At 46.2% G+C, this 13,530-nt stretch overlaps 1 protein-coding gene across 1 annotated transcript; it reads right to left on the bottom strand.

The window, feature by feature from the left end:
* Window positions 1–786: 786 nt before the first annotated feature.
* On the bottom strand, window positions 787–4,639 carry LOC114203811 (keratin, type I cuticular Ha7-like). The gene is made up of 7 exons (XM_088027291.1): window positions 4,148–4,639; window positions 3,873–3,955; window positions 2,916–3,072; window positions 2,389–2,550; window positions 2,177–2,302; window positions 1,474–1,694; window positions 787–919 (listed from the first exon to the last, which is right to left on the bottom strand). Exons 1-7 carry the CDS (start codon window positions 4,637–4,639, stop codon window positions 787–789), a joined length of 1,374 nt encoding a protein of 457 aa, XP_087883417.1.
* Between the last annotated feature and the right edge of the window lie 8,891 nt (window positions 4,640–13,530).

The following is a 13,530-nucleotide window of genomic DNA, read 5'->3' as shown; positions in this document are numbered from 1 at the left end:
GAGGGGAAAGTACTAGAGAAAATAAAGTCATTGTTCAAATTTTACTGTAAAATTTGATGAAGAGAGAGTTATAGCCAGACAATAGTTAGGAGAGTCAAGATTTCTAGAGAAGAGAGATTTTTTTCATCTGAAAGTTCCCTTTAAATAGCAAGAGGCAAGCCTGGTCCTTTGTCAAAGATAGGACTCTGATTGGAGAGGCTCAGATCTGATACAAGAGAAGTTCCCACCTTACCCTAGAGAGGAAACGGAGCCACTTCCAAGGCAGGGAGGCAGGAGGACAGCAGAAAGGAAGTAGAAGAGGAAGTGGTCAGATATATAGTATCTAGTTCCATTGCCCCCTCACTGGAACCATTACCCAAGGCTGCAGATGTTAGACAGAATCAGTAGATTCCCAAACAGTGAAGTTTGTTCATCACTTTCCTGGTCACAAACTGGAAATTTTTCAAACTAAAACTGGTGTTTGAAATGCAGTTTCAGGTCCCACCCTATCCTATCCTCACCTCCAAGATAGTTCCTGATCTTATGCCTGAGTCTCTCCAATGTAGATATTCCCAAGCCACCACTGGTGGCTGGGATCCAGGCACTGAGGTCACAGAACTACTCTGGGAAAATCCAGAGCTGAGAAGGAAGGCTCTCAACCAAGATTCTACTTCTCCTGTGGCCTTTGGAAAGGCCTCTGCATACAGAAAGTCAACAATAGTTAGAAACCATAGTGCCTGGATGTATAATAAACATTTCTCCTTGGGCATCCCCTCACTTTAACCGCACCTACTGGTGCATGGGCATTCAGAACCGGCTCCCAGTGCTGGCTCCACAGGCTGGCCCAGGCACACAAGTGGTGCAGGGTGTGCAGCTTGGACGAGGTGCACAGGGGGTAGTCACACAGGAGGCAGAGGTGGAACACGGATTGCAGGGGAGTCTGTGGAGAGATAGAAAGGCGAACAAAGTTAGTGATGGGAAATGAGTGATATGTGATGGAGAATGAAGGAGTCCCCACTCCAAAACTACAGAACAGGGACCCAAGAAGCTTTGGCCATTGACCCCTACTGTGCACCCCTAGGACTAGACTGAGTGATCTTAAAATGCCTTCCAAAATGAGGTTTTCTATATGAGAATCAGGTTCTATCCTATAGGATAGAAAATACAAAGAAGGATTGACAAGAGAGCAAAAGCAAGTCCAACAAACCTGCTGGGTCTATACTCAAATCTCCTGCTCAAGGAGCAGCCCCATGTCTACCCTCCCCAGTCAGGGCTACACCAAGCAGCCCCACTGGAGACCTGGCAATGGATCCAAATGGACAGTCACTCCCTTCACACTCTGTCAACAATGCACAGTGTGAGCAGAGGACACAGCAATGGGTCACTCAGCAGAAGCATAAACCACCTTCTTCTTTGTAGACAGCACCGTTGTTACCCTGAGAATCTCATGAGAATTGAGCAAATGATTTGTCCAAGTGCCTAGACCACACATACTTGCAATCCTCGCTCTCTAGAAGTTTCCGGTATGTGGCAATCTCGCACTCCAGCCGGGCCTTGACATCCAGCAGCACCTGGTACTCCTGGTTCTGCCGCTCCAGGTCAGCCCGGATCTCGGACAGCTGCTCCTCCACGTTGCTGATCAGGACCTGCATCTGGGCCAGCTCAGTGCCGAAGCGGGCATCAGCTTCACACAGGGAGCTCTGCAGACAGTCTTTCTGTAATGGGAAATAATGGGGTAAGAGACCCAGGTGTCCCAAAATTCAGCAGTGAAAATCATGGCCAACCTCACCATGGAGCACATTCCAAGAGGTCACAGGACATTCCCAGAACTCTAGAGGAATCACCGCCAATATCATCATGACTTTTCACAAAAAAAAAAAATCTAACTTGAGGAACAGTGTCCTGTTCATCCCTGGATTCCCAATACCTGACAAAGTAGACACCAGTGAAATCTCGTGGAATGAATGAGTGCCTGAACCCCCGCACGTTATTCTAAAGGAAGTGGAGTTGACTTGTAAGAGGAACCATTTTTCAGCATCCAACTAACCTTGACAGCAAGGCACCTCCCCCAAGGAGGGAGGGACCCAGACCCTGAGTTCTGACTGTCAGTGGAACTGATGAGTGGGACTTCTGAGAGATGCTGCTAGCAGGCCATGGCCAGTGGCACTAGCAGCATGGTGAGGGTGGAGGACCGTACCAGGCTGTGCTGGGCCTGAAGCTCCACCTCCAGGGCGTTCACCGTGCGTCTCAGCTCCAGGATCTCCGACTGGCAGCACCGCAGCTCCTCGGAGCAGGACATGTCCTGCTTGCTGATGCTTTCAGACTGAAGCACAAGGGCACAGAGACATGATCACCCCCCTGCCCAGGTAGAAGCCAGGGTCCCTCCCTGCTCCGAGGCAGCACCCTCACCTGATCTTGGAACCACTCTTCCAGATCATTGTGGTTGGTCTGCACCATGGCTTCATAGTGGCACCGCATCTCCTGCAGCACCCTGCTCATGTCCACGGTGGGCTCAACATCCAGCTTAATCTGGAGCTTGTCCCCCAGCTGGCTCCTCAGAATGCTCACTTCCTGCAGGAATAGAAGGACCCACACCCTGAGTGAGGAAAGAGCTTTTGACAGAGCAGATGGCACCTGAACTCCTCCCCAGACAAACAGCATGAGGGGAGACCCCACTGGTGCACTGATGTAAAAGGTCTTGCCCACGGTCCACTGGGAAGAGCCCACTTGGACACCTTCCTAAACTGACAAGGCAAAACTTTACAGACAAGAAACTCCCCCTCTGCCACCTCCCACACAGTCAGCCTGACTCCAAGACCCCGATCAACCCTTCATCCCGATGCCACCTGAGCCCAGGTTCGAATCCTAGAGCCACAAGGTGAGCTCCCTTTTCTGCCAGTGCCCTCCCCCAAGGGTCTGCAGCCCCAGGCCCACACCTGTTCGTGGTTGCTCTTGAGGCAGAGCAGCTCCTCCTTCAGGGACTCCTGCTGGGCCTCCAGGTCAGCCTTGGCCAGGCTCAGGTCATCCAGGAGCTTGTGCATCCCACACATGTCCGCCTCCACCATCTGGCGCAGGGAGAGCTCACTCTCGTGCCTTCCAGCACAGGAAACGTTAAGGTCAGCAGAATGATAAGGATATCCCCTCTCAGCTGCCTCTGTTTCCCATTTCCTTTACCAACTGGAATTCTCATTTGCTCACTGTGCTCAGTCCTGGCCTCAGAGATGAATTAGACTCAGCCCCTCTACTCAATCTGCTCACGGTCTAGCAAAGAACTCCTAGCAGATATCATTTTACCATCAGGCATTGAGGCAATTTTGATTCCAAAAGATTAACCTGCTTGCCTATGACAATGTATCTTAGGATCCAGGACAGATCTTGCACCACTTGCTGATCTATCACTTAAGCAGGTTAAGCAACCACCAGGTGCCAGGTCAGTGATTTGCTCCCTTATTCCTCGTATTGGGCTACTTCTCTATCTCTGATCTTTGTTTAGTAGAAATGCGTGGTACCTGAGGGCCCCATAGGTAAATCTGGACCCTGACCCATCTGTAAGTGGATCCTCTAATTATGTATGAAATTCAATGACTGTCCTTGCTCAGTTTATTCTTGAAATCACCTTATCTGCCCCTAGTTAGTGAGCTCAGGCAGCCTTATCTTCTTCCATTTTAGGAAAATAATTGAAGGAGGACTAACTCTAGGCTATATCATACATGCTAAATTTGGTGGTGTTTTTTTCTCATCCACCTTCTATTAATTTTGTTTGTAATAAAAATTTTTATTTGGGGAATTTAGGAAAGAAGAAACAAGACAGTAATTCAGTTAATCAAGTGTTTGGCCATTGGGACTTAGGATGGAGGAAGGAGTCACTCTGACCCTCTTCTAGCCCTACTTACTTGATTCTAAAGTCATCAGCAGCCAGCTTGGCATTGTCAACTTGGATAATCAGCTTGGTATTCTCAGCCTTGCTGCACAGGATCTGAGGAAAAGCAGGAAGACAGTTCACACACAAAACATCATACTCTGGGCTCCAGCTCTACAGGTAGCAACTACACTCATACTCAAGAGAATCCAAGAACCCAAAGCTCCTTGAACCTTCAGGAGCTTTTAGCCTGCCATGCCCTTCCACCTTCCTCAGACCCAGCACACCCCAGGCTACTCCAAACCACACCTTCTGCTGGAGCTCCTCAATAGTCTGGAAGTAGGACTGGTAGTCTGGACACATGGTGGACTCGTGGCACTTGCTCGACTCTCGAATCCTGGTCTCTAGCTCCGTGTTCTCCTGCTCCAGTTGGCGCACCTTCTCCAGGTAGTTGGCCAGGCGATCGTTCAGGAACTGCATGGTCACCTTCTCGTGGCCATTCGGGGCACCTTCCCCATAGTTCTCACAGACTCCAATGTTGCCAGGAATGTTGCAGGTCCCTGGCAAGGGGCAAGCAGTGCGGCAGCTGTGGGGCATACAGAGGCTGGGTTTGCCCAGAGGGGTTGCCCCCACACGCGCTCGGTTGGCATGTGCCACGGTGGCTGACAGGCACAGGGAGGCAGCCCTGGCCTCTGCCCCAGGCTGGCCCACAATGTCAATGGAGGAGCCACAGATATTTGTTGCTACAGGCATCCTGGTGCTCCCTGGACACTGGGAGGAGCTAATGCAGCAGGAAGTCATGGTGTTAGGCTGAGTTTGCACAGAAGGTTCAGATCAGCTGAGAAGACCAAGCCACTGAGTCTGCCAACCTCCCTCCCTCCTGAGCCTTTTATACCCCATCCCAGGTGGGTGTTGGCTCCATGCCTTGACCTCAGTGCCTTGATTCTCTCCCTATTGTACCGTCATCCTCTTACTCAGCTGTTGAATTTACCATTAAGAGTTCCTCGCCTCATTAAAGGAATGTTGATGAATTTGAGGTACCTGGCTCTTTGATATCAGGTTGTGTGTTGATGGAAAACCAGAAGCTTTTTATTGTTTTTCAAAGAGCAAAATCCTTTTGGCCATCAGAGGTTTATTCCTTGACTAGAGTTGGCCTCCCTGTTGATGTGCCCACAGTGAAGGCATGACTATTCCTGTTGGTCACTGGGGTGGCAAGAGAGATAAATCCCTATGACCACAGTGGTGCTCACCTGGGCTAAGATTAACCCAGCCTTTCCTAATCAGGAAAGAGACTGCTTCTTTGCTGGTAGATATTATGGGGTTTGATTACCAAAATTTCACATTTCTTCTTTCTTCAGTTGTGTGTCTCTCAAACTCAGTTTGAGGGGCAATAAAGCTTTAATTAAATCCATTCATTCAACATGCATCTCCTGGCACATTCTATGTGCCAGGCACTATGCCACACACCTGCCGTACGGTTATTTAAGCCTGGCATAGTTCCTGTCCATCAGGAAGCAACTCAAACTTGGGTAGCCATGGATGTTTCAAATCGGTTGTCTGAGAAGCTCATCAGTATGAGGATGACCCTGAACCTTGCCTGATCTGGACCAGGAATAAGCCAGAAACAAATAAAAATGAACAACAATCTTTTTTTAATCCCAAATAAGAACTTGGCCCTGAAACTCAATGGGCACTGAGTTATCAAAGTCAGTATGGGGGAGTTTTTCCTGCCTTACTTCCTCGATTCTAAATTTCTTCATTCAGCACTTACCATATGTGTTAGGAGATTTATCAAAAATATTGTTTAGGGACGCCTGGGTGGCTCAGTTGGTTAAGCGACTGCCTTCGGCTCAGGTCATGATCCCGGAGTCCTGGGATCAAGTCCCACATCAGGCTCCCGGCTCAGCGGGGAGCCTGCTTCTCCCTCTGACCCTCTCCCCTCTCATGCTGTTTCTCATTCTCTCTCTCTCTTTCTCTCAAATAAATAAATAAATAAAATCTTAAAAAAATATATTGTTTAATCCTTCCTACCATTCTGTAGAGTGGATATTCCTATCTTAATTTTACAAAAGAAATAAATAAGGCATTCAGGACCAGAGATGTAAAGTTATTTTTCTAAGATCTACCCCAATATGAAGTGGCAAAGCCTGTTCTATCAGTTTCTTTTGACTCCAGAGCCCATTCTTGTTCTCTTCACCTTGACCACCCCCACATCCCTCATCCCACGCCCCCAATAGGAGAACAACTGTGTCATTGCCAGAAGCAAGAAAGATTATAAGGTCTATAAACTGGTAAGAAGTTAAAATAAGAATCTGACATTTTATATTATTCTTTGTATCTCAGAAAATACAAATGTTGGGGTACCAAAGAAATAGGGCAAGGTTTCTCCCAGGACCATGCAGAAAGATGCCCAGGAGAAAGTTCCATTTCCAAATTATTATACTACATCCCACACCTGACAAGCTCTCGGTACCGGGGGACCAAGACAGCTGACTGTTAAGGTCCCAGAAGTTTTCTCTCAAAATTTATGGCAGGAAATAGATTGTCCCCTAGGACTGAGAATGCCTAATGTGGAGTAAGAACCCCCCCCAAAGTGGTTATAACTATATCTTTGTGAAAATGAATATCTTCCAGTCCTCTGAGCAATGAGCAAAAGCTGAACAGATATCTCTATAGGGAGGAGATATGTATCTGTGAAACATAAGCTATTGGAGTTCTATCAAGAAGAAATACAGAATTTGAGACTTCTGTCCAGATTGGGTTTCCCAGGAAAGGTAACTAGTGGTCAGCTCTGTCCTAAGGGTTACTCAGAGCTCATCAATGAATAGCTCTTTATAGACACCATAATTAGAAGACATCACCAGGTAAGGCGAACTCATCCTTCAGAGGCCTCTGGGTGCAATCTGCATAGGTTACATCTTCAAACATCCCTTTGTTGCTCTCCTCTGCCTCATCACATAGCAACAAGCTTCTCTATAAACCAGAGAACTAGCTTATAAAGTCATTTTTTTTTTTTACTCACTAAATAGAATCTATCTTTCGGCCTTATTCTCTGCCAGGATTCATTCCATTAGTTAAAACTCATGATTTCTTCCATCTCAAAATACACAACACTTGTTACTTCATAATGTCAATGCTGCAGCTTTCTATGTCCGGTGACGCTCCTCTCTACTGAAGCTTCCTCATGGTCCTGGCATGGGCTTCTACTGAGTATGCTGTTTTGCATAATGACACTGATGTTGTATGTCTCTTTGTAAAGTTATTTGGTTCCACTGATTTGCATTTTTCTCAAAGAAGGTCAGTGTGGGGTGAGGATCCCTGCCCTCATATCTAAGACTGCCTTTCTTCCTGACCCTTTGAGAAGCGTCCCTATGGCCCTGAGGACCAAATATGAGCCAGATTCAGTGACAAGAAGTGGTGAAAACAGTGTGAGAGACAGGAGCTTTAATCCTACTTCACTCACCTGTGTGCACAAAGTTCTCTCACTGATTCTGACTTTAGAAATACCAGTCTCTAGAGGCAGGAAGGCTACTGCAGAAGGAAAGCCCAAGCTGTAGTCTTGAGACGCTATTTTCAAACATGGTGTTGTTACAGATGGATGCATCTCAACCAGTCGGAGGGAAAGGTATGGACTTGAAGACTAGCACCCAGAAATTTTGCCTAGCCCACAGCCTACCTTTCTATGGCATGGCTTCTGCTGCAGGAAGATGCATGGGGCATCCAAGGGTTCATGCCCTGAATAGGAGCATTACCCATCATATAACGCAATGGATGCAAAGATTGAAGACAGCTCCCGTGTGTGAAGCCTCATACTGTCATGTCTTTTCAGTGTTAGGAAATGGTGCCAGAGAAAATTGTAGGTCAAGAAAATCACAAAAAGACTCTTGAGAGAAGAGTAATAAATAATAATAGTAAGTAATAAATAATTTATTATTCTAGGTATGCAACTCTTGGGGCTTTGACAAATGGAAAAGGCACACTTTCATTCAAATTAGGTAGGATTTACCATCAGATTTCTTAGATGCAGTCCTATAATCCACAAAGTTTATTCACTTATCAATGTTGTTTTCCTCCTACCATTGGGAATGCAGCTATAAAAGACAGAGTCCCTGACTTAAAGTGGGGGAGACATTTGTGACAAGGCACCACAGTGGTGTATGGGGGTGGTGCCACACTCACTCTGAGGTCTGCAGATATGTCACCATCTTTTTTCCCATTACCCTGTTGATGGCTCAAGTGCAGAATCTACTTTTCCTTCATAATTGTCTATTCTGTATACCAAGCAATTCTCTGTGCCACCAGCTGGTCGTCCTATAATTCAATTTAATTCTGATATTATCTACATAGATTTAGCATCAGATCTCCCAAGGTAAGGACTCAGTCCCACAAGACTGCCCCTACCTCAGACACCAATCACAAGTCCCAGGTTGTCACCCGTACTTCTGAATGACTGGCTATAAATCAGGGTTCCCATGACCCCTTCCTTGGGTTTGATAATTTACTAGAAAGGCTCACAGAACTCAGGGAAACATTTATGTTTATCAGTTTATTATAAAGGACACAGGCGAATAGCCTAAAGAGACACATAGGGCAAGATATGTGGGAAGGGGTGCAGAACTTTCAGACCCTCTCTGACCAAGCCATACTTCCCACACCTCTACATGTTCACCAACCCAAAAGCACTGTGAATCCTGTACTTTGGGTGTTTTTATGGAGGCATTATCATGTAGGCATGATCGATCACTGAGGTGGAAAAATGCCAAGATTCTAATCATAGCTTAGTCTTTGTGGTGACCAGCCCCTATCCAGAAGCCCACCCAGAGTGGCTTTATTAGAACAAAAAACATTCTTATCACCCACGAAATCCCAAGGGATTTAGGAGCTCTGTGTCGGAAATCAGCGTCAAAAAACAAATATTGGAACAAAAGATGCTCCTAGTGTTCTTATCACTTAGGAAATTACAAGAGTTTTAGGAGTTCTGTGCCAGGAACTGGGGGCAAGAGACCAATATACATATTTTTTATAATTTTCCCAGCAATGGGAATAGAAAATACCCAAACCTCAATTTCTGAGCTGCCTGACCTCAATGAAGTTGCATAACCTTTAAAGGCACCTGTTTCCTCCTATGAACACTTAAAATGATATTTATACCCAGGGCTACTGGTAAGAGTAAAGGATACTAGGTAGATAGAACTCCTAACATAATGCCTAGCACAGAGTAAGCACTTAAAAAATGTCATTTCCCTTCTCTTTCAGGGTCTCCAGCCATCATCATCACCCCCTTTAGAAAGCCTAGTGTTTTCAGAAAAATAAAAATCAGAACGGCTTATAAATACATGAATATATGCTAGCTTTTTTTTAATTTTTTTATTGTTATGTTAATCACCATATATTACATCATTAGTTTTTGGTGCAGTGTTCCATGATTCATTGTTTGTTCATAACACCCAGTGCTCCATGCAGAACGTGCCCTCCTCAATACCCATCACCAGGCTAACCCATCCCCCTATCCCCCTCCCCTCTAGAACCCTCAGTTTGTTTTTCAGAGTCCATCATCTCTCATGGTTCGTCTCCCCCTCTGACATACTCCCCTTTTCTTCCTCTCCTGTTATCTTCTTCTTTTTCTTTTTTCTTAAAATATGTGGCGTTATTTGTTTCAGAAGTACAGAACTGTGATTCAACAGTCTTGCACAATTCACAGTGCTCACCGTAGCACATACCCTCCCCAATGTCTATCACCCAGCCACCCCATCCCTCCCACCCCCACCACTCCAGCGACACTCAGTTTTTTCCTGAGATTAAGAATTCCTCATATCAGTGAGGTCATATGATACATGTCTTTCTCTGATTGACTTATTTCACTCAGCATAACACCCTCCAGTTCCATCCACGTCGTTGCAAATGGCAAGATCTCATTCCTTTTGATGGCTGCATAATATTCCATTGTGTATATATACCACATCTTCTTTATCCATTCATCTGTCGATGGGCATCTTGGCTCTTTCCACAGTTTGGCTATTGTGGACATTGCTGCTATAAACATTGGGGTGCATGTACCCCTTCGGATCCCTACATTTGTATCTTTTATATGCTAGCTTTTTGATGTAGTCCCACTTGTTTTTTATTTTGTTACTTGTGCTTTGTGTGTCATATCCAAGAAATCATGACCAAGACCTATTTTTTCCCATGTTTTCTTCTAGGAGTTTTATGGGCCGGATCTTACACTTAAGTCTTTAATACATTTTGGGTTAATTTTGGTGAGTGGTGTAAGATAGGGGTGAATGGCCATGTTTTCCCAGACCATTTATTGAAGAGACTGTCTTTTCTCCATTGAGTATTATTGGCTCCCTTGTCAAATATTAGTTGGATGTATATACATGGGCTTAGTTCTGGGCTCTTGATTCTGTTACATTGGTCTATGTGTCTATGTTTATGCCAGTGCCATGCTGTTTTTATGTCTATAGCATTATAATATAGCTTGAAATCAGGGAATGTAATGCCTCCTGCTTTGTTCTTCTTCAGACATCAGTATTAAGCTCCCCAAGTGGTTCCAGTGTTCAGTCAAAGCTGAGAAGCAGTGACTTAGAAGAACAAGGAAAGAGAGAATGAGAAAACCATTGTGGTATTGTGAAAACCAGCACTTTGGAGCCACACTTGTGTGGTTCTGGCTCGACTAAGGTTTTTAAGCCACAGAGATTTCATTTTTCTCCTGTGGAAAGTGAAGTTATAAAATCTGCCCTGGGAGTTAGGAGGATTCACACACCCCGGAAAGCAGAGTTCAGTTGCTAACTACATCTAATAAAGCAGGACATGGCCATAAGACCTTATCTGCAATTCTGAGATCCAAAACATTCTGAAAAGCCAAGTTCTCTCCTAACTCGTTTGTCTTTGTCTAGTGTTTATTTATCCCACTTAGGAGAACTATCCATATACTTCATGGCAGAATCAGTAAGGAGTTTGTTCACCAGGTTTTCCCCCACAGCCATCAGAGTTCTGGGAGAAAGAGTCCCCAGCCACTGGGGCTCTGTAAGGAATCCACTCTCTCGTGCTCTTCACATACCTTTCCAGTGAATTCCAGGATTAAAATGTTGAGTCTGGTGTGTGATTGAAGTCTGTGAAGGTAGAGCCACAGCCCTGTGCTATGTGGGTACCTGTCTGACATGTCCATCACCTGCAGAGGAGGGGTATTCACAGAAAGGAAAGAAGCACTTCAAGTGCTCACCTCCTCCTTGGCCTAGCATCTGGGAAGGAGCCGGACATGGTGTCCAGAACACAGAGGGAAACCCGAGCTAGAAGGAGAGGGTCTCAGACAAGAGCACTTTCTTCACAAAACCATGAGATTAGGTCAGGTCTGTATGTCCCACAAGTAGGCTGTGAGCCGGGTCATCTAAACTCATGACCCATAGATCCCTTTTGCTGTCATCAACATGGAGCTGAATCCCCTTTCGACCACCCAGTCACAGGGAACCTGGGGTCCTTTATTCCCTATTGACCAGTATCAGAGTAAGAGAAGGCTCCCAAGTCCTGGCTGTGGTACTTAGTGACAGGCCCTAAGGGCAGATGACCCAGAAGGCAGGACCAAATTATTTGGCCCCTTCTCCACCGCAGGAGAGCCTCCTTCTAGGGCTGACAAAGCAGGATTAGGAATTCATTCTCATTTAAGGAGGGGGTGTTTCTAGACAGTCTCTGCTCCCAGCACTGCCCCTTACTAGCTGTGTGGCCCAAAGCAAGTCAGCCAGTTCTTCTGGTCCTCTGTTCCCCACTGAAAATGCAAGCTCTAGAATAGACCATGGGCTTGAACTCTTGATCACAACCCAAGTAAGAATTACGCTGCACATTTTGCAACCCAACACACACATACATATTATTTTCTATTCTGTTCTCTCTCTCGCTCTCAAGCTGATCAAAATCCACTAAAATGACTTCACAGACCATTAATGGGTCACAGCCATTGTATAAAATAACCGCACCCATGACCATTGTAACTCAGTGAAATAACCTGACAACAGTAGACACACTCAATAGACAACTTCACTTATTAATTTATTCATTTAATTTATTGGCCAGGATCCAGAAAGGAGATGCAGCTCCCCAAGTGCTACAGAAGGAAAATGGCCCCACTAAGAAAACTTGGAAGTCAAAACACATGCGGAAGTCATGAGAAGCTGCAGAGCCACAGCGCCCCACCTCAGAGATGAACCATTCATAAGTGGGCGTCAGCCACAGGTGAGTCTCTGACTTCCTGCGTCCCTCTCATCTGCAGCAATGGAAGGATCCCCACTGCCCCATGTACAGGATCTGCTGCTACCCTGGCAGCCTCTGATGTGCACAAGGGGTGGGCTAAAGGAGGAGGTGCTAGGTGGGGCTTGTGGGGTACAGATCACAGGATGCCCTTGTGTGTTGCCTGAGGGAGTGGTGTGTGGATTGTGAAGACATTCTGCAACCCGGACATGCAGCACCCGAGCCCCAGAAAGACCAAGCAGTAGAACACAGGGGTGCAAAGGTGTTGGAACTAAAGAAAAATTAGAGTGACTTCAACCCCTTCCTGCTTCAGCCAGAGACAAGAGGGGCTGTGAGCTCCTCAGGGGTGCAGAGCAAGTCAGCCACAGGGTCCAGACTGCGGCCCAGGACTCCTGACTCCAGCACATTCTCTTTCCTCTACACCAAACATTTCCTATTAAAAGGCCAAATGGTGAATATTTGGCTTTGCAGGCCATACAGGCTGTTTGCACTACAACTGCTCAACTCCACATTGTGGCACAGGGCAGACTTAGATGGTATGGAAGCAAAGGGGTGGGGTCGTGTTCCAGTAAAACTTTAATGACCAAAACAGGCAACAGCTGGATGTGACCTGTGAGCTGTCGCTTGCCAACCCTGCTCTACACAGCACAATGAATGAGGCCTGAAAATTGGATCCCTCAGAGCACGTGGGGAGCATGTTGGCCTGCCCTGGAGCCAGAGGGCTGGGGCAGGGGAAGGGCCTCACAAGGGTGGACTCCAGAAGTGGACACTGGACCTTGGACATTGGACCCTCCACTGCACCGAAGTATTTAGACGGAGACTGGAAGTCCATCCAGATGCTCTTCAACCTCAGAGCAAAGCAAAGGGGCCTAGACAGTGGTGGTTGGTGTGGTAGTGTCCCTGGTGCTTCTACCCCTGTTCTTTCTGAAATTTGGGTGTGAAATGGCGCTGAAAAGTGACTCAGCTTCCATAGCCACTGGGCAAGTCACAAGACAGGGGCACTTGTTGCAGACGTAGATTTTCTTTAACCAACATTAATTGAGCCCTTAGGGTATGCCAGACATCATGATGGACAGTTGAGATGCACTCTGTCCCACTGACTCTGTGGAGGAGGTAGAATTACCCGCCTTTCCCCAGGGAGAAGGAGACTGCGATGCACGGAGGTTAGGAGACCTGCCCCAATCACACTGCTAGTGGTGGTGGGACTGGGATCCCAGCACAGGTTTTGTGAAACTGAAGTCGCTGATGGTTTCCCTTGTGGCAAGGGGCTCATTGGTGTATTTGGTTACTTATTTAGGGCTTAGAGAGAGGACTTTTTGGAAACGAATTTATCTTGACCAATTGCTCAAAAAGATAAAATTCTTAGGAAATTTCTATTTAGCCAAATTGAGATCATTGCATGCATGTGCTAAAATCTACAAAACACACAAAGAATTGTTTTGTTATTCACG

This window comes from Eumetopias jubatus, unplaced genomic scaffold (genome assembly GCF_037043125.1).
Source record: "Eumetopias jubatus isolate StellerSeaLion01/CBP00866 unplaced genomic scaffold, mEumJub1_p1.0 scaffold_10, whole genome shotgun sequence".
NCBI lineage: Eukaryota > Metazoa > Chordata > Mammalia > Carnivora > Otariidae > Eumetopias > Eumetopias jubatus.
Note: the sequence above shows the minus strand (reverse complement) of the source record. Positions and strands in the feature narration are given on the sequence as shown.

What these genes read in the sequence shown, in the direction of transcription:
- LOC114203811 (XM_088027291.1), bottom strand. Translation starts at nt 4,639, where the DNA reads ATGACTTCCTGCTGCATTAGCTCCTCCCAGTGTCCAGGGAGCACCAGG. An exon ending in TCAAGAGCAACCACGAACAG is followed by an intron (nt 2,551 to 2,915) that starts GTGTGGGCCTGG and finishes CTATTCCTGCAG; the next exon opens with GAAGTGAGCATTCTGAGGAG. An exon ending in AAGAGTGGTTCCAAGATCAG is followed by an intron (nt 2,303 to 2,388) that starts GTGAGGGTGCTG and finishes CTTGTGCTTCAG; the next exon opens with TCTGAAAGCATCAGCAAGCA.